A 26,024-nucleotide genomic window follows, 5' to 3' on the forward strand; every position below is an offset into this window, starting at 1 on the left:
CTCTGATCTTCCCAGGTCTTTCAGGGCTGTGGCCAGCCCAAACCTGCTCCCGCTCTCAGATCTGCTCGCTCAGCTCCAGAAAATTTTAACACCCGTTTTCGGCCCTACAACCCTGAGGAAAGACCCACAACTGCAGCGGGCACGAGCTTGGACCGGCTGGTGAGTGCTCCAATTGCTGCCTGTGAGGACCAAGGAGGCCCTCTCTGCCACCCAGGTCTTTTGCTCTGTAAGGGCCGGGCTACGGGCTTCCTAAAGGCTGAAAAGGCTATTGTCCAGTGTCTGCTCCTGGTTTCTGTTAGAATGGTGTGAGCAGTAAAAGATTCTTTTTTTTTTCTTTTAGATCGTGGATTTGGTATATAAGAACTCTTAAAACTATTAATCTACTAGTGCATTGCCTAAAATTCCAACTTCATATTTCTTCAAAATATGACTTTGAAAGCCCGATTGCTGCCCGCCCCCCATGCCTGATTAACAGAAGCACATTTCTGATTCGCCTGCTTCATCCTTTTCTTTAAACGGTTGCTTGTGTGATTATGACATCCTGTCATTTTCTTACCATTTCTCAGAGGCTAAGTTTTCTATTTGGAAAGTCTCTTTTAGGAAGTCCCAAATTAATATTGATGTTTTGTGTTGTTTCCTAGATGTCTACTAAAAGTTGGGAACTTGGGGCTATTTAAATGTGTCAGGGACTGGGTGATTTTTATGTCAGAAAAATTTATCTGGTGATGGCTACTATATGCATAATAAATATAATTTTAAAGTTTTTTTTAAATGACATAAAAATCAAGAGCTCCTAATTTCAAAGAAATATAGCCTGATCATTTCCAACTCAATACCTTCACTTCATAATGCTATAAACAATTTATATACCCTCGTTGTTGTTAGTGCTGAGAGTGTTGCTTTGCCAATTATCCTGATGTAAAATTAACAGATAAAACCTTTCAGGCCATACAGCATTTGAACCACATCTGATTGTGTCATATAAACTCAATCTCGAGGGCTGTGGTTGGTGAAGTCCTTTTATTAGTCACTGTTAGGAATGGCTTTATAGTTTTAGTTAATACCCCTTCTGTTGTGTAGAACTCAGAAGATTAAATTGGTTGTGTTTGGCCTTCCTGTAAGTACATCTCAGCTTTTCTCTCTATAAAAGAAAAACATCAAATGTATTTAACAGCATAAAGGTCTGACCATTAAGTGTCAAAGTGAAAGGGGACTTCTCATTAGCTGCTAAATTATGCCTTGAATTTATTGCCCTTTATTAGCAAATGAAACCCCTCTTCAGCCCAGGTTTTAGAAAAGAAGCCATATTTGTGACTTGCTTTGACCTGTCTTTCCTTACTCACTGCTGCCCTCTATCACGTTTCCAAGAAAAATAAATAAATTAGTTACTAATTTTCTTTTAAGGAAACAATTTTACTCTGCCAAACAATTCGGTGAACCTTTCTCAAGAATGTTAGTTTTCTTCAGAGTGCCCTGTTAATCTTCTAACTTCACAAAGTACTCTGCATTCTCTATGCAGAAACATTTGGGAAGCATAGATTTAATTTCACTTTAGTAGTGTGAAAGCCACCGTTCAAGGAGGCTAGGCCCTTCAAGGTTTCTGGGATACGATGTGAGATGAATCTCTCATGTACAAAATTGTTCCCACAAAGCACAGTATTGTGTTACACAGCTCAAAACTTTCACAAGAGTAAACCTCTTTCTCACTAAGGTATAAACGAATAGAGCCTTTTAAAGAACAAGAGCATCTTAGATACTTGATAAAACTGCATTACATTTGGATACCATATTGATATCTATGATAGTCACCTAATAGTTTTCCTTTGTAACAGAGAAGCATCCCCTAGGAGAAATGGACACATACCCTTAAATGTGGAAAATAAAATGGGAAACAAAATCCCACTGCTTCACACAGTACTATTGCCAGCCCCAGAGCCCTGGTACCAACCCAGGAGCTGACCTGACTGCACAATGCTTTCCACCAGCAAAGCTACCGACTCCCTACTAGGTATGACTTCAGGCTGTGCCCATGAGAACTGCAGTCTCAATTCACACTATCTGTTATAAAATTCTGATTTCTTTTCAAATTTGAGAACCAGCCATTTGTAAATCAGAGCCAGCCTCCTTCCAGTTGGTTTCTCTCCTTCACTCCTAAAATCAAACATTCCCACATCAAAAGATGTTCCACCGAAGTTATTCCAAAGACGTAGACGCTGAGCCCGAAGCTCCCTACACAGCTTGCTCTGCAGCCTCTGGCCTCCCCAAGGCCTTTTCCCTTTAAGCTGTGCCTGCCTTTTACACAGAGGCTCAGCCATCAGGGGTGGTCTTTTATGGGCCTGTTCCAGGGGCAACCCTGTGAGTTATCCAGATGGGTCTGTTCTCTGTGATAGCCCATCTCCGCTATTTATAAACAAATCTTGAGATAACTACTCCTGTCTTAGCTTGGCCCTGCAAAGATGGTTCCTGAATATTCATAAGAAGTGTGTGTCCCAGAAAAAAGAGGATAATTGGGAAATATTTCTGTTTCAGCAGAGGAAAATGTTTTAACAGCCAACATCAATAGAACCCACCACTTACCTCGCCCTGCTCACCAGAATGAAAATAACTTCATTCTGATGCTGGCTCTTGGGAGGGAGGGATGGCTTCTGGGCACCTTTTAAATTAGTGCCTGTGGTATTGACTCTGGAATCTGTTGGTAAATGTTCTTATGTCGGTTATTATAAAACTGTGTTTTTATGTGCGCTGGTAATTAAGGGGTTTGTTTTAGAACTTAAAGTCCCAAGCCCCAAGTTGATGCTAAAATTCGCAGAGGAGAATTGGAAAGAATATGGTATCTTAAAAAAAAAAAAAAAAAAAAAAGCTCGGTCCCCTCGTTAAGGACTTATAAATTCCCATATCTTTCAGAAACGGTTCTATTTGTTCTTCGAAAGTTGTGTGGGCCTAAAATGCTCTTGACAGTAACCAGCAGCCTTCAAGCATGCTACCCTTGAGTCATGCTTTGTTTTCCAAAACCAAATGATTGTATTTGTGTAAATCCAGCCACTGATAGAGAGCTGACTTTGGGGGAAATATCAGAGTCCTCACTGCCAACAGCCGCATGTCATTGCAGCTGCTGCCAAGGCCCTCAGCTGATCCCGCTGACAGACTGGTCTCAGGGCCATAGCTCAACCCAGCAGCTCCCCTGTCCCCACAGGCTGCTAAAGGTTTCAAGTTAAGTGGGCCGGGGGTCATTATTGGCACTCTTAAAGCGATTCGTTCTCTTCTCCTTTTCCTAAATTTATCCTCTGCGGATTGTCTTAAATGCTTTGATGTCAGGCTAGGAGTCTAGACAGCTCCCACTCGATGGAAATATCAGGTACAAAACTAAATCATCACAATGTCACCGGAGTTCCCAGGTCTGAGCACGCAGAGGTGTTGGACATTATCCTGCTGAAAGGCAATTAGAAGAAGGGCTCAGGAAATCAGAGCACAATGCTCTTGCTCCCGAACACACTGAGGCAGGGACTGTCCATTACTTACAGCAGCTTTTTCATTAGGGCAAATCTGAACTCTAAATTACAGCCCTTAGAGGAATGTGGTTTATATAAAAGTCAACCTTAAAAAAAAGACCTGGAAGTTAACTCACCACCTTGTGATGGTTTAATCCAAATCAACTCCAGTAAGTATCTCACCTTCTGGATGTCACTGTATGTCTCTGAGTCACTAAGAATGTGGGCGGGGTAGATGGAATGTCAGCCAACTGATGCATCTACGCTTTGTGCCTATGCTGTGCTATGATGTATAAAATAATCTCTTTCTGTTTTTCTTTTGAATCTGTCTTCCTCTTGCTTCCCAGAGGACTGTGTGGAGGACCATGCAGCACAGTGTAAGCGCTGGGCTCATTCTTTTGTTCACCCCATTTGTCTGGAACGTTCCTGAGAAATGCCATCCCCCATTCCCGTGCCCCTTTATCTGGGATGAGTTGACCACTTGTTGCCCTGTTTCCTCCCCATTTGGTATTTACGATTCAAACCTGTTTGGGTAGTCTTTCCCTATGGCAAGGTTTTCAGTCCAATCTTTGTAGAACACTACCTCATTTGGTGACTGATTTAAGTTCTATTTCAATATTCAGACTATTGTCTGCCTGAAAAACTAGCTCATCTCAATGGGCTATCTTGGCCTTTTCTTCTTGTGCTGGAGAATTATTAATAAAATAATAATTAAAACAAACATGGACTCTCAGGCCCAAGGAGCTAATTTTTCCATTAGCAGGAACATAGAATTTAGGGGCTTAAATTAGTTTATGGAATAAACCGTTTTCCCGCAATATGTTTCATTGTTGTTCCTATTTTGAACGTACTAGGTGCATTGTTTTCATTTGGTTGGTTTGTTTGAACATTGTGGGAGGGAGTACTGGCTATTGTTTTATCTGAAAGTGGCCGGTGTTGGTCTGAGGACAGAAATTCTATGTTACCTTGGCTGTTACACTAACTAAAACATTATGTAATGTGGCTCTCAGAAAGCTATTTCCTGACAATACCAGTCCTTCAAAGGACCTGTACCCTTAAGCTGGGAGTGTGGTGAATATTGTAATTCCAGTTTAAAACCACCCTGGGCTACCTAGAGAGTTCAAGGCCAGCCTAGGGCTGTATACCCTCTCTGAAACAAAACAAAGCAAATCTCACTGCACACTACACATGCGTGTCCTAGGACCGTAAAAGAAGGCATCTGCTTTGCAGGGGTACGTGTGTATTCAGTGAGCATTTTCATGACATCAATGGTGTTTTGTGTCCACCTTCCTCCTGCCTTAAACTAGGTGGTACCAGTACTGTGTGATAGTTCTCCTTTCAAATTCATTTAATTCAAAAATAACTCGTCCCTGCTGAGTAGCAATGCATCCACAGTTTCAAGGGCTATTCCCAGGGCACTTGGGATGAGGTAAAGAAAGCTTCAATCTAGAATAGGAACATTCTAGAAAAGAATGAGGAACATTCCAGAAAGAGAGGAAGAGACAGGAAGGCAAAGGGCTTGCGAGTTCCTCATACTAAAGTAGAGGACGGGAAGAGTCACGGTTGGGCGTGGTTTCTGTTAGCTTGATCAAATGAATAGCCAGAATAATCCAGTCAGGTGGTATACACATGGTCTTCCCCGTACATCACCTCAGGAACACATGGACCAGTGTGACCCTGTAACTCCACCGCTAGAACTTCACCTCCTTTCAATGTAATCACATTAACACCCCGTGTCTACCGGAGTTCCTTCTCTACTATCACCAAACACGGAAACCCCAAACTCTACTTTTGATAGGACTTTATCAAAAATATCTGCATCCCAATTGTAACTCACATGTAGAGGGCCCAGGTCAGTCCCGTGCATGCTTCCAGGGTGGTGGCTCAGTGTCTGGGAACCCCTTTGCACCCAGATTATTTGATCCTGTGGGTTTGTTGTGATGCCCCTGACCCTACCCGCTGACTCCTACAATTGATCCTTCTTTCCCTACTTCCACAGACTTCCCCATAGCTCTGCCTAATGTATGGCTGTGGGTCTCTGCATCTGTCCCCATAGTTGCTAGAGGAAGCCTCCCTGAGACAGCTGGGTCAGGCACCAATCTATGAGTATAGCAGGGTATCATTATCACTAGAAATCTTTTCATTTCATTGACTTTTTTTTTGCCAGTCGGGTTGGGTCATATCCTAGGTCTCTGGACTCTCCACCGTCATAGATTACAGGAAGTTACCATTGCAGTAGGTTTCTAGCTCATCCCTGAGATATCCCCAATTCTACTGTTGGTCTTCTTGTGGCACCAGAGCTTGTCTCTGACTCTTTTGCCAGCTTGGGCATCTGAGACCGTTTTCCTCCTACCGGATCACCCCTGGTCCAGCCTTGACAAAAGAGGTGCCTAGTCTTATTGCAACGTGATACGCTATGTTTGATTGATACCCTTGAGAGCCTGTCCTTCTCTGAAGAGAAACATTAGGAGGAGTGGATGGGGAGGGGAGAAGGGTATGGAGGGAGGGGCCAGGAGGGGGAGGGGGAGGAGACTGTGTTTAGGATGCAAAGAATCCAATGGGAATAATGAAAGGTGGAAGACGGAGTTGCGTCTTCCTCAATTCACGGGTGTGTTTGTAGAACCAAAGCTGTTATTAATAATCCCCCAGACAGGCTTAAGAAATGACCGAACACCATCAAGATATGCACTTTGGGGGTCTCTGCTGTCCTAGTATATACACAGTCCGAGGTTCAGTCTCCAACCTGGCTGGAGGGGAGGTGCAGCGAGGACTTTATATATATATATATATATATTTTTTAATTATTGCTTTGAAACAAAACATTTATGGCAGAAACACTGGGAACTTGTTGTCCAGCCTGGTGGCTAATACTGTTTTCAGAGTAAAATGCCACTCGTAAAAAGTGTTCTCCCATGCCTCTGGGACATTTGGGTGTGATTTAGGAAGCCTGGGTTGTGAGGATTGGGCAATAGTTTTTCACTTCAAACTGCCAGGGCATTTCATTGCCACCCCAGAGGAGTCTTCGGCCAGGGGCCCACCACTTTGCATTTCAAAGCGTGTCAGGCTGGATTTAAGAAGCCCTTTTATTTTCTGGGGATTCAGCCCCTCTTTTGGGGTTGGAACTGATCCCTTCCACAGTCTATCCCAACACACACACACACACACACACACACACACGTACATACACACACGTACATACACACACACACTTGCGCGCACACACCCACACCTTTCCATCTTTGCTTAGCTTGAATAAGGAAAAGCAAACCTTCTCCAACAACACCACACCAGACTCTCTACTTTAATTCATTTCCTAAAGATAAGTGGGTCAGAGTTAGATTGGCTTCCAGTCTCTGCTGCAGCTGAATAAATTACGCCCCACTCACCCCTGCAAACACTGCTTCTGCCCGATCCCCTTCCCATCATGGGCTGCCCTGTCTTGCCTGAACCTGCTTTGTCTGTTTGCTATAAAACCCCACTGAGACACCCCAGTTTCATTTCCACCCTTGGTAATAACAGCAGCAAAGTGCAGTGCGCCTTCAAAGCCAGGAGAAAATAAAATACATGAAAACCAGCGCACCCGGCTTTCTTCCGTGTGCTTCTTGCTGTTCTACGGGCAACACACGCAGCGTGAGGCTGCAGAGAACTGCCTTTTCCATTCAGGGGCTTTGCACTTGATTGGGCCCAAGTGGGGACTCTCGGAAGACACCCATAAAAAGGGATGACTTATCTCCGCGATATGCTGCTTAGTCTGTGGGTTTGAAGGATGCACAAATCTAACTCAACGGCGAGCGCTGCTGGAAACCCACGGAAAGGCTGCTGCCGCCGTGGAATCCGCAGCTCCTGCCAAGAGACTCTGGACTGTTTCCCCTCTTTGGGAACTGACTCTTTCAGGCACATCAAAGAATAGTGGGAATAACTGGATTTCATCAAATGGGCTTGCACACCACCAAGAGAAAGATAGACAATTCAGAAAGCCAGCCACATAACTTCCTGGGAGACAATGCCTACACAGTCTCCACCACTGCTGGAGAGACCTGTCCAAAGAATGCTATGGAGCCTTGAGTGATTAAAAACGCAGTGCAAGTCTTAAAGGAGGAAACACTTTGCACATTTTTTATTCAGTCTGGGTGCTCTAAAATCAGTCTCGAGGCGATCTACCAAAAAAAAAAATAATAATAATAAAATAAAAAACCATGTTCAACTCTGAGTTAAAGGCTCCTCCAGTCTCATAAATAGTTCAGGAAAAGCCTTCATGATCTCCATGTCATTGTTCAGACTCAGATAGGACTAATGTAGATTCGGGTCTGTCTTACAAGATGCTAATAGATTGACTCGACTCTTCAGACTTGAAACTTTCTTTCAGGATTCCTTGGCTGTAGCTGAAATCCAAATTGATGCATTCTGTACTTCCAATCAATCCACACGTTTGAGTATTGCGTTCTCCCCAGTTGCGTAGCACTCAGTAAAACGCCCTGACACATAAGATCGGCTTACAGTGAGGGCTTCGTGCTGGTGTCATCAAAAAGCCAGGGTTCCTGCTCATCAAAGACACCACTCTGTTAGACATCCTCCAGCGAACAGTAGCTGGCACAGAGCTTCCTAAACCATTAGCTCACAGTAAATAGGAGTGTGATTTCATAATCTAGGATGGACTACACCAAACAAATGAAGAAGGAATATTAACGAATGAATAATCATTGACAGAATATGCAAATGGAATACAGTAAACATCTGTAACATCCTAGGCCGTGTCTAACAGCTCATCTTCTTTTTCACACACTAGAACTTTCTACCCGCATCTTGAACAAATTAAATGGGAACTTTTCTGTCAGTTATAAACTAGCCAGATGAAAAGTCCATCTGCCCACTCATTCTTGTTATCTTCTGTTATCAAGAAATGAAATTGGTGTTTCAGTGAATTGATCCAAAAATCTCAACAAGCAAGCCATACTAAACTGTCGAAATTAAAAATTTTTGTTCATATAAGACATCAGTTGACATGGGCCTTTTAGTAAATACTGCGCATTAAATACTTCCAAACCTTCTTCTTGTCGTGGAAAACCTGCAGTAATTTTTCTTCCAGGCTGTCTGAGACATTTGCTCCACAACTCCCCAATGTGAGGTTCATGCTGATGAGAGATAGAGTTGAAGAAATGGGATATTTCATAACTACCAGTTCTGATATATTTGCTGTATAATCAATCGGCTTTTAACCGACTCTGGGACCCATAGCATATATTTTAAAGCATTTAGAATTTGGCTATCCCCATAGCATACTTGGATCCTCTCCACTGCTGGCAATAAACCTCAGGCATAAACATTGTCGAGAAAACCAAAGGAAAAGAAACCCACTCGAGTAAGAATTGACTTTGCTTCATAAATGTTAAAGGTGGAGAGATATCTGCAGTACATAATAATTCTATTACTTAAGCTCATTCATGGTCATTACCATCGGAAGCCTGACTCCCCAGGTGTTTTCTTACAACTTAAAGACTGACCAAGCTATTAGAAAATGGAAGCAGCCAGGCTGGCCAAAAATGAATGAACTATGAGCAGCGGGAATGCCACTATATTGTTAGCTGTCAAAAACTTGGGGGAGACGATGTTTGCATAGATGTGAAATCTTTAGAAGAGTTTGCAATACTTTATTGATCTGCATGAGCCAAGAAGAGACAAATGTGCCTCTGGGGAGAGCCCCACCGTGGTGGTATAATCAAACACGTTGATTTCTTATTCATGCCAAGTGTCACTGTGGATTGACCATAACACCCTTCCTCCAGGACTCTGGGTGACAGAGAAGCTGTTCATTAGCGCTTCACACGGCAGGCACAGTGGTTGGAGGACTTGGCCATGTAGCTGTTATATCTCCACCTAGGAGGAGTGTATCACCTGGTTCACATCTAACCGACCAAAGTGAGTCATGTGACCAGGACAGCCTTCCAAAAGTCCAGCATGGATATTGGTGTGTATCTCACACAGACAGAAAACAGACATGTTCGTGGCAACTTTGTCAAGTTTTCTTTTCCTTTTTAACCCTTTTTTTTAAAAAAAAAATTATTGCTTGAGATAAATTCATTTGATCAGGACCATCCCTACTCCTCCCCCCCCCCAACTTCCTAGCATCCCTCAGTCAAGATTTCTAAACTAACCATCTACTCTGTCATCCCCAGTAATTAAGATAAACCTTATGTTGAAAACACACATACGGAGTTGTCAGTCACTGTTCATTCAAGAAGTATTTGTTGGTCCAAACTTGACAGAGTCGGAGTGCATAATACCTCAGAAAAATGGCAATACAATTAACTACAATTTAAATCAGAACATGCCATGATGATCGGTATGCAATAGACTGATGGTTTTTTTTTTATTGTGCCTTTGAAAGAATGAGCATGTAAAAAGAGTGGTGCCAGGGATGTAACTCGGGTGTAGAGGGCCTCACCTTTCGCAGCAGGTACAAAATCTTGAGTTCAGTCCCCAGTACTGGCAAAAATAAGAAAAGTGTGTGCCCCGCCCCAGCACAGCAGCGTCTCTGTCTAAATCCCACGGATGTTTTAGCATCAGCGGCTTATGACGTCCATCCGAACTTTGGGTTGAATCCTGAGTCAGCCGCAGCTTACACGTTCAGTGATAGAGTCTCAAAGAAAGATGTAAGAGTTACTGCGGAGAAACAGTGGCAGCAGGAAACAGAATGAGTAGAGACGATTTTATCACTGGCGTTTAAGCATCCTCTGGATCCAGCAATGCATAGTCCCAGGCAGCTTCCACATCGCAGCCCTAGAGTGCCCATCTTTTATGACTTCATGTCATGTTTGCTTAGGCGAAGCCATTTTTCTGCTCCTCTCCTTTCTGGGTCAACCTTGTTGGAGCAAATCAAATTGTCCTCCCCTTCCCCCCGTCCCGTGTCTCTTTCATACATCATCATTTAAGATTACCAAGAAGTTGTGTTCTGGAACCTGCCCTTGTCTCCTCTTACAATATCAGTTTATTTCTGAGCAGTGTTCGTGAAGGAGAATACTTTTTACAGGTTAATCAGGAAAATTGCAGCAACTGACAGCAAGAGCAAGCGTATCGATTGCAGTGAAGTCTGGGGAATATGTGTGCTTTTGGCTCCTGTATGGAGCCATTTGCAAAATCCAAGAGCCTTGAATCTACTGGGAGAAAAATTACAATAAAAATTCATAAATTATTTATGTGTAATGAAGGAGGAAACTGATGACTTTGTAAATTTTATTCTAATGGATCTTGACCTCAGTAAACGGCCTCAAAGGAGCTGGCATTCATTTCTGTGGAATATACTCATCTCTTCCCTTGCAAACATGAGCGATTCCTGGGCTTCTCTTTTCTTGCTCAGTGAGAGCTAGCGAGAAGGGGCCTGGGCAGGAACAGCTCTGGGAAAGATACAGAGACACAAAGGGCTTTAATTGATCTCATATAAAACACCAAGACCAAGAGGCTGTCTGTAGAACAAGACACATGCCTGAGAAAATGTCTCCTGTTGCCTGAAAAAATCAAATCTTCTGTTTGCAACTGATATCAAGGACAGGAAGCTGCTTAGGATGTCTCATCCTCTCTTTGGTGCAGGTTTCTTAATAAAGGGAATAAAGCCACACGATTTTTATTACACTTCCATTAAAATAACTTCTAGGCAGTGAGATGGCTCAGCAGTGAAAGTCCCTGGCCACCAAGTCTGACGATATGTGTTCAATGCCTGAGAGCCACATGAGAGAAACAGGGAACTTCCTTCAGCAAGTCTCCCTTTGATCTGCACACACACACACACACACACACACACACACACACATGATACAAGCACTCATGCATGTGTGCACACACACAAATTGATATAATTTATCATTTTAAAAGTTCTCCACCATGGCACTTGCTCTACACTTGTTTATTTATTTTACTCAAGCTCTACCGAGATTCCTGAATCTGAATGCGTGTTTCATTAATCTGGAAAATTCCAAGTCGTTATCTTTTCAAATGTTACTTCAACCTACCTCATTTTCTTTCTTTCCTACTTCATAAGCTATGACACATGCGCTCAGTGGATTCTGCATGGCTCTCGCCTTTCTTTACCTCTTGCTATGATGAGATTCACTCACTCCACTCCCCTTTTCAGTGGATTAACACTTTTTTCATGATATATAATTTTCCATTGAGCCCATCTGTGTGCGGTGATTTCATTGTTGGTTTCTGGCTCTTATTTCTTCCTCTCCAATGTGTTAGCTCTGACATCTTGCTGCCTCTCACATTCTTGTTTCTACCTTTTCCATTTGATGTGCATTCATTTTGCCCTCAAACTTATCCTTTGAACGGTTGAAGAGTTTACTGATCTTATCTAGAATTTGTTTGTATTCCAACCGTGTGTGTGTGTGTGTGTGTGTGTGTGTGTGTGTGTGTGTGTGTGTGTGTACTTATATTCCTTGAACAGTTGATAGGAATGCTTTTGGCCTGTGTTGAAGGCTATTTGTACTTCATGATCACCCCGAGGCCCCCACTATTGAGGGGATGCTGCAAGCTCATCACTGAAGCTTTTCTTTATCTTCTGTTCTTTACTCAACTGCCAAGCATATAAAGCCGAAGCTCAAGTACCCAGGTCTGGAAAATGTCCTTCTGGCTGAAGCCAGCCTTGAGACTCTCAGTCCTAGGTAGAGTTCCATTTTTCCTTAGCTTTATGCTTTTGAATATTTATTACTTTCTTGCCAACTTGTTGACTCCTTAAAATTATAATTTCTATATTTCATGTGGTAGTGTTAGTTGATACTAGATGCAGAGCTGTCAGGGGATCCAGTTTTCTATATTTCCCAGGAAGTACACAGAAAAACATGCACACACATTCACAGGTTTGCATAGGGTCCCTTCCTCCACCAGCAATGTGTTAAGATCCTTAGACCTAATGAGGTATCTGTCAACCATTTTGCATCAGAGCATTGCAATACTTATTCATTCAGGTCCTTTGTTTCTGATAATGATTCTAGAGAGTACATTTTCCTTGAGCTACAGGACAGTTGGTTTTGTTGGCTAATATTATTCCAGGTACCTATATGAACTTTTGCTCTGCAAATTTCACTCCCCATCTTTGTAGCTCCAGTGCCACCAAGCTTGAGCCTCTTGACCCAAGTCTTTCATAGGAACAAAGTCTCACAAGGCTTAAGACCAGACTTCTGAATATATACAAAGTGGAGACAGGAGAGAGAGGAGGGAAAGAGAGGGAGAGGGAGAGGGAGAGGGAGAGGGAGAGGGAGAGGGAGAGGGAGAGGGAGAGGGAGAGGGAGAGGGAGAGGGAGAGAGAGAGAGCCTCTATGCTGGTGAGCTTCTCCCATGCATGGCCAATTTTAATTAAAAGATACCACTTCTTATGAGAGCCACTGGCCTTCACGAAAGTGGACTGACATTTTTTTTTTATGTTGGCACCTGGAAAGTCTCTCCTCCACCACACACTCTCAGTATGACCAATTGTCCAAAAAGAATAGAAAAGTGAGCTGTCAACTCTTGGCTGAAGGGTGGTGGGTCACTCAGGAACACTCTTCTCGGGTGATGACATCCAGTTGCTGTATGGGGTCTGGCAACTAATCTCCCATCTTAGTTCAAGTGCTTTTCACAGTAGAGCCTTGTGTCACTTCACAGCTTGGATATGTTCTAAGAAATACCTTATGTGGTGACTCTGGCCCTGGGCAGGCATCTCAGAGTGCACATTCCGTCTCAGATGGTTGAGATCACTCACCTGAACACACGATGATGCTACTGATATACCTGTTGTTATGGGTTGGGACTTTAGTATTCCTCAAAGACCAGAATGCCAAAAGGTTGGTCACCAACTTATGGTGCTCCTGGGAGGTGGTAGACTGTGGGAAGTGGATTATTTCAGAAGGAACATGGAATGTTAGGTGGTGCCTTTAGAAGGAACCCTGGGATCCCACCCTCACATTCCTTTTCCTCTCCTTCTCTGCCAACCCATAATCTATGAAGCTCTGTGCTCGTACAGCCCAAAGCAAAGGGGCCAAGAAACCAGACACTCAACCTCTAAAACCATGAGCCCAAATACACCCCACCCCACCCCCCCCCCCCCGCAAGGTGGACATCATGGGTATTTTGTCACAGAGGTATGAAACTGACTAACACACAGGTCTGCAGGGCCAGCTGGCATGCACTCAAGTGTATTCCGTTTCTTCCTTCCATTCCTTCACTCCCTGCCTCAGACAGGCAGAGAAACAGAGCTCTATTTGGTCTCATCACACCTGCTGCTGTGGCTCCAAATGAGAACTGTAAGACAGCAAAGCCTCACACATTTGGCAGCACTGTTCCCTCACCTTGCTCTTCCCCTCCCCTACACTCCAGGTGAGCATCTTGTCCTCCCCCCCCCCCCACCCCCGAGCATTCCCGTGTTCCTGTCCTCAAGGTTTAGGTGTTTGAAGCGCAGATGCCACGTTATGACCATGTGGGAGCTCAGGAATTTCTTAATCTCGTCTCATTTTCTGAACTGTGAAATATTTATTAAGTATCTGTAGTATGACAGCATAAAAAGTAAGCTTTCTATCCATGCTAAGCAAGCGGTGGTCTGCCTTAAACCTAGTCGTCATTATTAATAGATATAGTAGATTGTCGGCAGCTATTAACAACATTCAGCTGAAACAATTCAGGCATGTGGTGGGATATGAGTCTAACACAAGCCTGCACATAAACACCTCTTCCCTAACCGTTAGTCTGTACAATAAGTATCTACTTAGGCTCCACATTTCAGCAATGAGGGTAGGCTCAAGCCAGGTGCAGGTGGGTCTGGGCACTGAGGACATGTAGAAAATGGGAGTGAGTGGGTGCTGGCTTCCCACTTCATTGTCTAAGTCCACAAGGAAACTTCTGTAAGCCCAGCCACAGAGCAAGCAGATGACAAGATATCCCCCATGTGCCCATCTGAGAAGCTGGTGAGAGACGCAAGTCCTGTGAATGCCTTCAGGAAGGATGCAGCTAAGAGGTGGATGAAAATGACCTCGAGGAACAATGGTACTCGGAGGAACGAGGGACACGCTTCTGAGGGTGAAGTGCCTGCCTGTGGCCTCACATCACTGCCCAGGACTGCTGCAGAAAGGCTTTTAAAACACGATCAAGCCGGGCTGGGAAGACGAGCCAGCAGAGGACATGAAAACCCAAATTAGGTGACAGAAATGAATATGAAGGTGAGATACATCTGAAATTGCTCTTTAAAAGAATCACTTGAAGGTGAATACCAGGGACATGTCTGCGACGGTCATTTCCCTACACAATGATCAGTGCTCCGGGAGCAGATTTGACTACAGGACTGACAGCAAGAAGAGGAATCTTGCAGCTATTTTTATGTTGCCCCGTTTTGACCTCTCTCCTTTTCAAATACTAGGACATAAGCACAATATTCAGGCTAGTGGCCCGAGGACAAAAGACAGAGAAACTAGCACAAGATCCCAGGCTTCTCCTTACTTCTGGGTTGATGTCCAGTGAATTCTCCTGTCTGTCTGTCTGTCTGGTTGGCTGGCTGGCTGGCTGGCTAGCTGGCTATCAGTCTGCAGGACAAAACAGAACAGAGTTCCAGGCTGCAGCAGGGTTGGCCTCCAGGCTGTCACAGAGCAACACATCCTGAGACGGAGGCTACACATTTGTGAAGGGCTCCAGGACAGACAGACGGGTGGTTTGCATGGTGCTGCCTCCCTTGCAAAGCCGAAAGCAACCATGAGGAGACCCCTCGGGCTGGTTTCCATTCCCAAAGGCCTAATGTAACACCCCTATAGGGCCTGTGATATGTCTGCCACTACCAAAGGCCAACCCAGCGGTGACAAGGCACTTTAATAGATTCGCTGTTGTTCTCTTCCACAGCCCGGCTCCGTAAGCCCTGATGGGTAAAGGAGAGCAGGAGTGTGAGGTTTACCCTGCTGGTGTGAGGACCAGTCTTCCAGCCCAGACTGACTTCACTAAATCGATGACAGACCCAGAAAAGGGCACTGTTCTGTCTCCTGTCACCCAGCTAAAGGAAAACACAGAAAGACTCTCGGGGGAACAGTGGGACAAAGAGCAGTAGGTCTGGATGCCAGCAACGACTGGGGTTGTTTCCAGAACCTTCAAGCAGCTCTGCTCCAGAGGGTGCTTCTCCTTCAATGGCTGACCTGTTCCCAGAGGCTGCTGACTGTAGGCCCAGGGTCCTAAGCACTCATCCCGGGTGCTTCCCAGTATCGTCAGGCACTTTGTTTTTCTGAATTGTGGATTAGGAGTCAAAGCCATGGGCCTGTCGATTGGACAGAAGAGGCTTGCGGCACAGGTAATTGAAGATGCCTGCGGGAGTTTGAACTGCCCTTCGGGACTTCTGACTTGGGGCTGAAGGGTTGAAACCATTGCTGCACATGTTTGTCTTCTGCATCCGAAGGATCCCATTATCCGGAGCTGTGGTCAGCTCCTCTCCAAGCCTTAGCCAGAGTGACTCACGTGGCTCTTCAGTTACCAGCAACACTCATGTGGTGGGCTGGCTCACGTCAGCTCTCAGCACACAACTGTGCGTTTTGGGAAACAGAGCAGAAGATGACAGGCTCCTGGCATAGACTTTGTCCACACCACAAATGTGGATCCTCCCTCAAGATGGCCACAGCAGGAACGGAGGGAGACAGCAATGAGCTAGCCCTGCCCATCAGTCACAGCCGCTGAGGAGAACAATCCAGAACATGTGTTCTGCATTTGGAAGGGACTGATCCCCACTTTAGGCTACTATCCTCGCTTTCCCGGGATCCAGCAGTAAAATGATGGATCTTCAAATCACACCAGCGAAGCTCTTTGCCTTTCAACTTGCATATCCAGTAATACACCTAATAGCACAGTTTTAAACAGTGTCATGGTGTGACTGCAACACACATTTTTATTCTGTTTTCCTGCTAAAATCAGATATATGTGGAAGTACGTGTGGCAAGTATGTCTATATCAGAATATAGTGAAGTAGTATATATCTCGCAATGAGGAAAAAGCCATGAAATTACAAAAAGAAAAAGAAAAGTAAAATCAAACCCTGTTGTATTCACTACTCATGTGACAAAGAAAGTGGGTGCTATAGGGGCTGGAGAAATGGCTCACAGGCAAGAGCCCAAACCAAACCGACATAGGCCCTGAGTCTGTTCCCAAGGCCCTGATAGGAAGCTGAGAACACCTGCAACTCTAGTTGCAGAAGATCTCATGCCCACTGCTGGCCCTTACAGGCACCACATGCCCCCCCCCCACACACACACACACTGAGCCTCCCCTCTTGTTGTGACAACATGATAGATCTCTTGCAATCAGTAAACTACAACAGCTATCTCTCCTTTTCAAGGATACATTTTAAATTAACCCTACAGGAAATTGTGACCTATGTAGTCTTGTTTTCTACTAAAAAATGTAAATAAAGAGATAAGGCCTTCCTTCCAGTGAGTCCCCTAACTTCCGGAAGCCCAAAAGGTGAGGACTTTGGTAAACTCTTTCCCAGCGTGCAAACACTCAGGCTCTTATGAGTCGCCAGAACCTCTGCTCCCATGAGACCGGCTATTCCACGAGCGTGGGGAAAGCGAGTCTTCTTTCTAGCTCCCACGCTATTTTACCCACAGTCTCACTCTCACAGTCAGGCTTACAGTTCGGTCACCACCTCTACCAACGTGAGACAGCAGATATTCTCAGTCTGCACGTGGGACTCTGGCATTCCGAGGCATAGGAGGAGGCACTCCCCGGGCATTTTTTCACACACAATAATTTTAAAAACCGGACCCAATGCCTGCTGCTGGGCAGGGCTATTTGTGTAGCTGTAACAGTTTTGCTGGCGGCGTTTGCGGTGGTATTGTCCCCTGTGTCAGCAAACTGCCTTGTGCGAGGGACTTGGGGACTATAGGAATCTCACAGAGATGATTAATTACCAAGCACCTCCTCACAGATGTTTCCATCGGCTTGGTGATGGCCTCTTTCGTCCCTCCCTTGTTCCCTGCAGCCCCACGTTTCCCACCCTGTGGCTCCCTCACAGTTGGGGCTTCTTTCCTGAAATTCTAGGCCACAGCACAAGAACCAAGGTGTTTTTACATCACGGTTCATTTCCTACAGTCAGAGCTAAAACAAAAGCAAGTGTTTTAAAACACGCCAGGCACTTGGAGGTCGCTGCCGCTGTGCTTCTGTCTCCAGGGGGGAGGGGGCACCGCCATCCACCTTCCCCGCCTCATCCTGACCGTGCGTTCACGGGAACACTAGGTGTTCAGACTGACTACAAATAGGAGAAGGCCAAGCCTGAACGAACGCCTTGTTTCCATTTGTGGGGGGCTCTTAATTTCGTCTCCCTACTAACAGACTATGTATCACAGAGTCAAGCCAAATAGATGTCAGTGGTTTCTCCCTGGTTTCCCTAAATAGCTCCAGCATAGGGCAGAGGAGAGTAGCGCTAAGAGGTCCCTTCCCCCGAGAAGCCAAGTCACCCCGCACACCTGAGGATGTTAGCATCCACTTTCCATCCACACTGCTTCCCCATGCTCCCCTGTGAATTTGGTGAGAAAGAAATTAGTGAAGGGCTACCCTCTGCCTCCCAGAGATGTTTTGCATTACAAAGCCACAGCTGAAGAGAGAGCTGTCACTGCTATTATTAAGAGCCTCTCTGCCTGATAGACCAGCATTCTGACCACGTGGGAGAGTACCTACATCAAATGTTTATTAAAACTGATGACCATCCTTTCGTCTTACCTCCAAACTTTGTCTCTGTAACTCCTTTCATGGGTAGTTGTCCCCTATTCTAAAGAGGAATGAAGTATCCACCCATAGCTGTCTTGTATGAGGCTATGCCAGTACCTGGCAAATACAGAAGTGGATGCTCACAGTCAACTATAAGATAGAACACAGGGCCCCCAATGTAGAAGCTAGAGAAAGCACCCAAGGAGTTGAAGGGGTCAGCAACCCTATAGGTGAAACAACAATATGAACTAATCAGTACCCCTAGAGCTCGTGTCTCTAGCTGCATATGTAGCAGAAGATGGCCTAGTCGGCCATCACTGGGAAGAAAGGCCCTTGATCTTGCAAACTTTATATGCACCAGTACAGGGGAATGCCAGGGCCAAGAAGCGGGAGGGGAGGGGGTAGGGGAGCAGAGTGGGGGGAGGGTATAGGGAACTTCCGGGATAGCATTTGAATTGTATATAAAGAAAATATCTAATAAAAAAGAAAAAAAAAGAACTGACGACCAACCAAGAGGTGCAGTAAATCAGCCAAGGGAGACCGAGGGCAGGAAATCTATACTGTGTCTCTCTATATGTGATGTCGTGTGTGTGTGTGTGTGTGTGTGTGTGTGTGTGTGTGTGTGTGTGTGTCGTAGAGGTCAGTATTGGAGGTCGTCCTTATCTAATCTCTGTTTTGAGACAAGGTCTCTGAAGCTTGACAACCCTGCTAGACCGGTGGGCCAGAGAGTGTCAGGGATCCTCCTGTCTGCATAGGCTGCAGTTACAGATGTGCCAGCATCTGTAGGCAGTTCCTATGGGTTCTGGGATCTGAACTTAGCCCTCATCCTTGCAGGACAGGCACTCTGCTTACTGAGCCCTTCTTCTCAGCCCCAAATCTCTGCATTTAACAAGCTCTGAAATGACTCGGATGGATGCTACCCACCATGTTGGGTAGACGGTTACTGACTGTCAGCCATTTTCATCTCGGCATCCCCAGGACTAATATAAACATCTGTGGATGTTTTTGGGGGAGAATGACTTACAAGACATGTGCATTGACCTTGTGGCTGGTGCATGAGAGAGTTCATCTGAAAGCAAGTTCCCCGACAGAGACAGAAAAAGCTAACATCACACTTGGTGGCAGTGTGGGATTGAAGCTCCGCTTTCTGGCTGCCTCTGATATGGGTCTCGCTGATGTCAGCTGCAGTCTTTGCCACTTCCCCGACTCTGTTGGAAATAGACGCAATGACAGGCCCCCATGGAAGACAGTGCTGTCTCCTGCAAGCCTTTCAAGAGAAAGATTGCATGTAAATGGTAAACAGACTAAGAAATGCTCCTTCCGAACATCCTGCGGCCTGTCTACTGAATTTTGCATTTTTTTCTTTCTAGATCAGAGCTAGAATTTTGGTCCAAGGCTACATAGTCTGCTGAGGAGTGGATGGGCTGCCATAGAAGGGTATTAAACTAGGAGTCAGGGTCCTAGGTTCCAGTCCTACTTTGGGCCCTGCAGCTATGAGTAGCCTTAGGCAGGGCTTCTCCCCTTGCCCAGCCTCTGAGATAAGTCTTTACATCAAGGAGTGAACTTTAGAAGTTCAGTAGTCCTTGAGCAAACCAATGGTGAGCTACTTGGTTGTGGGACTTCTCAACAGTGACTCCATGTAGGTTCAACAAAAGTTGAAGACCAAATCCTGCAGATGTAAATCCTGTGGCAGAATTGGGCCGGGCCGGCTGTGCTGGGGAGGGCTTTGAGAGCAGATGAGGCCCTCCCTCCAGGCAGTGAAGCCCTCAAGGTTTTATTTCCCTGTCAGAATAGCTAGTTAGTGGCTTTTAGCGAAGGTCCAATATTTCTTTGTTATCCAACAGAGAGTCAGAATAAACAAATGTGGTCAGGAACATCTCCTAAGCATAGAAAAAGTCATGCTTGAACTTAAGCCTCTGAAAACATTGGCCAAAAGTGGGTCCCCCGTGTGTTCTGGGCTATAAATTTTCTCAGGAGCTCAGTGGTCCCAGCCGTGCCCCACCCCCACGTCCTTCACATACTCTACCTACCAGGAACGGTTCCCAGCAGCAGGCTGTACCTCAGTGTCCCGAACAGCTGCCATTTGCTTAGTCTGGGAAACATCCAAGTCCTCTCAGAGCAGACTCCCTCCTGCACTTCCTCTTTGAGGAAGCTTGTCCCAAATTACACAGCCAAGGTCTTCAACCCAGGGGAAGTTTATTCTCCACAGGATCTGGAGAGAGAGAAAAAAAAATATCAGATCTCAAACAATTACAATAAAAACAACTGTGCAATCGTAACCAAAATTTGTGTTTCCTCATGGAAATTGATTTCCACTCTGTCAGATTGAGTGCCTTTCGGGGACCTAGAAAATCTTGGATTGTTCAGAAATCTCCCCAACTGCCTTTGCTTCCCCCTCTTTTTCCATTAACCTTGGGCCTATATGGGAAAGAAATCATTGGATCGGAAACTTTGCCCGTTCCCACAAACATGACTTCTTGAACCTCCCAAGGGGCATAGCAGAAGCCAAATGTGATTACTCAGCCTTCGGAGTTCGATCATGTGACTCATCAATGCAGATGAAGGTACTTCTGAACTGAAATGTGCCTTTGAGGGGTAGGAAGCTTGCTCAGTGGGCAGTGCTTGCCACAAAAGCATGAACACTGAGCCCATGTCAGGCCAAGTATGGCAGCATTCCTTTATAACATCAAAGTTCTGACACCAAGATGGGAGGCAGAGACAGAAGAATCCCCAGAGGCTCACAGACCAAGCTTACTTGGCTCATACTACGATGGACAGCACACAGACTCTGCCTCAGCCAGGGGGAAGGGGGGACTGACCCACAGCGCTGTCCTCTGGGCAAAATACATACATAAATGCATTGTAGTATGCATACATGCCTATCCTAACACATGTACACCCTACAAGCATACCTTTCACACGTACATCCTACACATACATACACACACATGCACACACACTCTCTCTCTCACACACACATCCTACACATGCATGCACATCATACACGTATACATTCATGTGTTTTATACAGATCACAGTCACAGAGAAAGTCACAAAGATAGATGATATGTAGACAAACAGATGATAGAGAGACAATAGATAGATAGATAGATAGATAGATAGATAGATAGATAGATAGATAGATGCATATGACAGACAGACAGGATGCCTTTTGAGTTATTCCTGTTAAGATGTTTGCTTTTTCATGGAGAAAGGTTAAAAAGAGGGGTTTTAAGAGGGGCAGTCAGTCCCCCAACAACATATACTGTACATGTATATGCACGTTCTACACGTTACATTCATGTGCTTTATACAGATCGTACAGTCACAGAGAAATATAGATGATAGATGATGGATACACAGACAGACAGATATATAGACTAGACGATAGGTAGATGATAGATACAGAAACAGATAGATACATAGATACATAGATAATAGATAAATGGGTAGCTATATAGATACATAGACAGACAGACAGGCAGGTAGATGCAGGCAGGCAGGCAGGCAGGCAGGCAGGCAGGCAGGCAGGATGCCTTCTGAGTTACTCCTGTCGAGATGTTCGCTTTTCACGGAGAAAGGTTCACAAGAGGGTGTTCCTCAGTCAGTGTCGATGCCAGCCCCACCTTCCCTCTTCTGAAATCCCCCGTTGTTCAGAACACTAAGCAGCTTTGTTTACGGTGCAACTGCCTGCTGATAACCTTTAGGAGCCCTTTCAAGGCTCACCAGGCAAACAAGGCCTTCCCTCATTTAAAACCCCTTACTAGAACTGGCCAAGTAATCTCGGGCAGTCAGTTCACTTCTCTGAGCCCAGGTTGCTGCAATTCTCAGTCTTGACGCTACGTTAATGTCTTCTGAATGCTCTCGGGAACGCTGGGGCTTTGGGGCCTGGCTCCACTGGTGCTGTTTATTTTGGCTCCTGAATGATCTGGGCCTCTGTATTTGGAAAGCTACAACTGGCATCCACTGCTCTATCTCTTTCAAAATGAAATTCTTAGACCAGTCTCTCCTGTTCATTTAAAAATGAAGATGTTTAATCCATTCCAGGCCCTACTGCATCAGAATCTGCACCTAACCAGGCTCCGGATGGTGCTGGGGTACATTGTGGTAGACAGCGCACCTCTGGACTCTTCCCTATTAAAACTTGTGCTAATCGTGGGATCCTGAGCCACACATTCCATAACGTTCCCTGTGGGGTCTCAGAAGGGACAGCGGAGAAACTGCAAAAGCAGAGGACCTGGGGGTCGGCCTGCTTCATGTACTGTATATGGAGTTGTTCTACTGGGATGACCCAAAGAGGGGAGGTCGTAAGATGGCTTTGATAGCATCACCTCTAAATATTCATAATATATGCCCTCTCTCTCCTTCATGCTTTAACTGATTTGGAGGTTCTGCCTTCTCTCTAGTTGGCACACTGATTTAAGAACTCTGTGACGTTCCTGTTGGAGAAGGGATTAGGTAAGCCTCAGCTGGACATTTTAAGCTCAAGCTAGACAAGTTTATCTGAAGGGATCAGCAGTGTATGTGTGTGTGTGTGTGTGTGTGTGTGTGGGTATGCATGTGTGGGTGGGTGGGTGTGGGTGTGCATGTGTGTGTGTGTGTGTGGGTGTGGGTATGCATGTGTGTGTGTGTGTATGGGTGTGCATGTGTGTGTGTATGAGTGTGTGTGTGCGTGTGTGTGTGAGACATATATGCGTCTCTGTATGGGGTGTACTTGCATACACATAAGTGAAAGTGCTCATGGAGTCCAGAAGAGGGGCGGAACTCCTCTGGAGCTGGGATTATAGGTTGTGAGCTGCCTAGTATGAGTGCCAGAAGCCAAACTCTGGTCCCCTCTAAGAGCAAGCAGTGTGCACTTTTAAGGACAGGGCCATCTCAACAGCTTCAGCAACCCATTTTTTTTCAAAGATAATCAGGACATACAGATGCATGCCCATTTCTATGTTTAGTGCTGGGCCCATGGTACGAAGGTAGCTGCTATTTATCGCCTGCACAAAGCTTCCGTACTACTTACTACTAGGCTTGCACAAATGTAAAGCACCCTTGACATGAAGCCAACGTTGTGTCTTCTCTGGTTGTCTGAGCTTATTCCTTTATTTGGTTACAAGGAGCAGCTTAGCTCCAATCCCAACCAAACATAAGCAACCTTGTAGTAAAGCTGGGTGAGGCAAAAGACAACTCTTCCTCCGCTGTGTTCTGAGACCGTATAGAAACTACCAGAACATCTGTGGAAATGTCCCCTCCCTGACCAAATACATTCAGTTCACCCGTGGGGAGTCGTCTAGGGAAGAATCCGTTGGTTAAACTCAGAAACAAAGGTACAAAGGCAGGAGTATGGCTGCCTCAAAGGGAAAGCAAGCTCACTTGTTGTCAAGTGATAAAGGCCCTCCTTGAAGACCATGTCAAGCCCTTAGACAATACACAAAGAGCCAACTTTGAAGGCAATAAAAGTTTTATCCAGAAGGAAAAGCATTCACTTTCCCATCTCTTTTTCTCATCAAGAAGCTATCAAAAATCCTGTATTATCATAAGAGTTGATCTCCACCTTCTATGAAAGAGTAAGTCCCTGTTAATGGTGAGGCCAGAGTGTCCTGGACAACATGGCTTCTATGAAAGAGATGACTGGATGTGGGCAGGAGGCTCTGCTCAGGCTTGGTTGGGGAAATGGAAATACACCTGTGAGTCTATTTGGTGTCTGAAAACATGCATGCTGTTCTTCACTCCCAGCGCTTTGAAGACCTCATATTCCCCTCACTTGGCTTCTCTTTTTTCCTGGTAGGTGTTTGTAAAGCCATGCATCCAGTCACTAGAAGGTTTAAGCATGTCCCAGATAGCAGCTGGCTTGAACTGAGGTCTGACTAACCAGTTATGCCTAATCCCATGCAAATGGCCCCTGGTGATACATTCCATGGTGAAATCTCAAATCTGAGAAGCAACAAAAGACAACAGATTTAAGCAAAAGATTCTAGCGTCCTGAGTCTAACAGCTTGTTCAAATTATATCCTTGCTGGTTTAGTTTGAACATTTTTATCAAACTGGAAGATGAGGAGTCTTTGCAGAGTCTCTGTGTACATGGTTTTTATTGCTGGCTTAGTATCCCTGATCCAGAGCTGGCTCAGCTGTTGGTCTCTGGTATGAAGCAATCAAAATGTGGCTGAATCGGCCTTGAGATCAGAACCCTAGATGTATGGTTTACAAACTTAGGATTCACACAGACACATCACTGAGTTGTACCCAATCATGGCAAAGAACAGGATTCGTTTTCTGAAGGATTTTTGGTGAAGTTTTTTTTCTTTTGCATGTTTTGACATTTCTCATAAACACAATCAGCTTGGCACTTCTGATTGAAATGACCAGTCATGAGTTTCGCTGGGAGTGAATCTGACGTAGGGAGATTGCGTGAGAGGAAACAGATGTAAGGGTCCCTGGGTAGGACAAGGACGGTTTTCTCCTTAGCCGCTATGTATGTGAATGTTACCAGAAAGGCTCCCCTTGTCTTTCTCTGTATTTACAGAAAGTTTCTGGAAATTATTTCGAGGATTCTGCACATGACAAGGGTTTCCCGAGAGCCATAGATGAGGGATTTAGGGATGAAGTTGGACTGTGCGTCCGGGGTGGGGAAGGATTCCAGGCTCTTCATATGTTTTATGAGTTAATATCCGTGTGCTTTTCCCTCCTAAGGCTGCGCTAAGCCACACAGACTTGTGAGCTCCAGCAGTTAGCTGTGAAATACTCAGGGCTCCTTGATTTTTGTGTATAATCTTTTTCACTTTATTTCCAACCTAGAAGTTTTAGTTAATGATAATTTTTCTACTCGTATTAACTGTCTTCCAGATTTTGCACTCAATGTAGCCAAGGCCATAAAACTCACTAGAGCCCAGTTCTGTGCAGGCTCTGTATAGCTGGCATCTCAGTATTCATTCAAAGAGCACTCATCCCGGGATCCCCTGTCAGACGTTAAACTATGGTCAAAGGAGTTTCAGCTTACCCACCTGGGGAGAGCCAGTTGGAATAAGCCTGCTGGCAGAGCCTGGGCAGTTGCTGTTCCCAAAAGGAAGCTAACATGTTGCTCTTTAGTTTACTTCGTGAATTCTCTCCAACATTGTAGCCAAACACAGGGGTGGAACTGTGCTGTTAGATGACTTTGCAATACACATGGGCTAGTCTTCCTTCATCCCTGCAGTGGCCCTGGAATGATGCACGATCTGCTCTATTTTTCTCTGCAGGAAACTCAAGTCCAAAGTGCAGCTCATTCTGAGAGGTCACAGATAGACACCAGAAGTAAGATTCAAATCCTGACTGTCTGATCCCAAAGGCTGTTCGTGGGGGTAGTCAGTGGTCAGCCAGTGCTGGAAGCCATATTGCTGTGGAGAAGGAGAAAAAGAAGGTGGGAGTCTGGGGGGAAAGAAAGGGAGACAGAACAGTCATTAAAAGCAAAACGGTAGAAATGAAATCACAGCGTTTGAGTCAGAGCCCTTAGCAGATCTCATCTTCTTTTCTTCACATTCCTTACCATGCCTTCATCAACCTCTGTTGAGAGGACAATCGGGTGTGTCTCCCATCACCCTCTCTAAGTGCCTTTTGATACTTATAGCAGAATGGGACAGAGAAGTAGATGGGCATTGAAGGCTCCGTGTCTGTCACCGCTACTGACTCTGCTCCCTGCAGTCATAAACAGCCATAAACAAATGAGTGTGGCCGTGCTCTTGTAAAAATTGTTTCTAAAGTAACAGCCAGCTAGAGGCCACGGTTTGCTCGCCCCTGCCTTAGGACAGTGACTTCTACCTTAGGCAGCGTATTCTGTCACTTGAGGAAAGACGATGGGGCTCCTGCACCTTCGGC

The 26,024-nt window shown here is 45.2% G+C and overlaps 1 protein-coding gene and 1 long non-coding RNA gene across 4 annotated transcripts in view; one reads left to right on the forward strand and one right to left on the reverse strand.

The window, feature by feature from the left end:
• Positions 1 to 26,024, forward strand: part of Gpc6 (glypican 6) — a 1,054,610-nt gene that overhangs the window by 963,587 nt on the left and 64,999 nt on the right. Inside the window, exons 6-7 of one of the 2 annotated variants that reach the window (NM_001079844.2) lie at positions 16 to 159; positions 3,836 to 3,865. In NM_001079844.2, the coding sequence (NP_001073313.1) occupies positions 16 to 159; positions 3,836 to 3,865 (174 nt within the window). The remainder of the gene's footprint in view (positions 1 to 15; positions 160 to 3,835; positions 3,866 to 26,024) is intronic. The other variant, NM_011821.3, reaches the window with a different exon arrangement.
• On the reverse strand, positions 4,489 to 21,290 carry Gm52110. 2 transcript variants are annotated; one of them, XR_003951109.1, is made up of 3 exons: positions 20,213 to 21,290; positions 19,207 to 19,449; positions 4,489 to 10,879 (listed from the first exon to the last, which is right to left on the reverse strand). It is a non-coding gene; the product is annotated as a predicted gene, 52110 (long non-coding RNA). The 2 variants fall into 2 exon arrangements; XR_003951108.1 differs by lacking the exon at positions 4,489 to 10,879 and adding an exon at positions 12,759 to 16,315.

The sequence above is a fragment of the Mus musculus genome, chromosome 14 (genome assembly GCF_000001635.26).
Source record: "Mus musculus strain C57BL/6J chromosome 14, GRCm38.p6 C57BL/6J".
Taxonomy (NCBI): domain Eukaryota; kingdom Metazoa; phylum Chordata; class Mammalia; order Rodentia; family Muridae; genus Mus; species Mus musculus.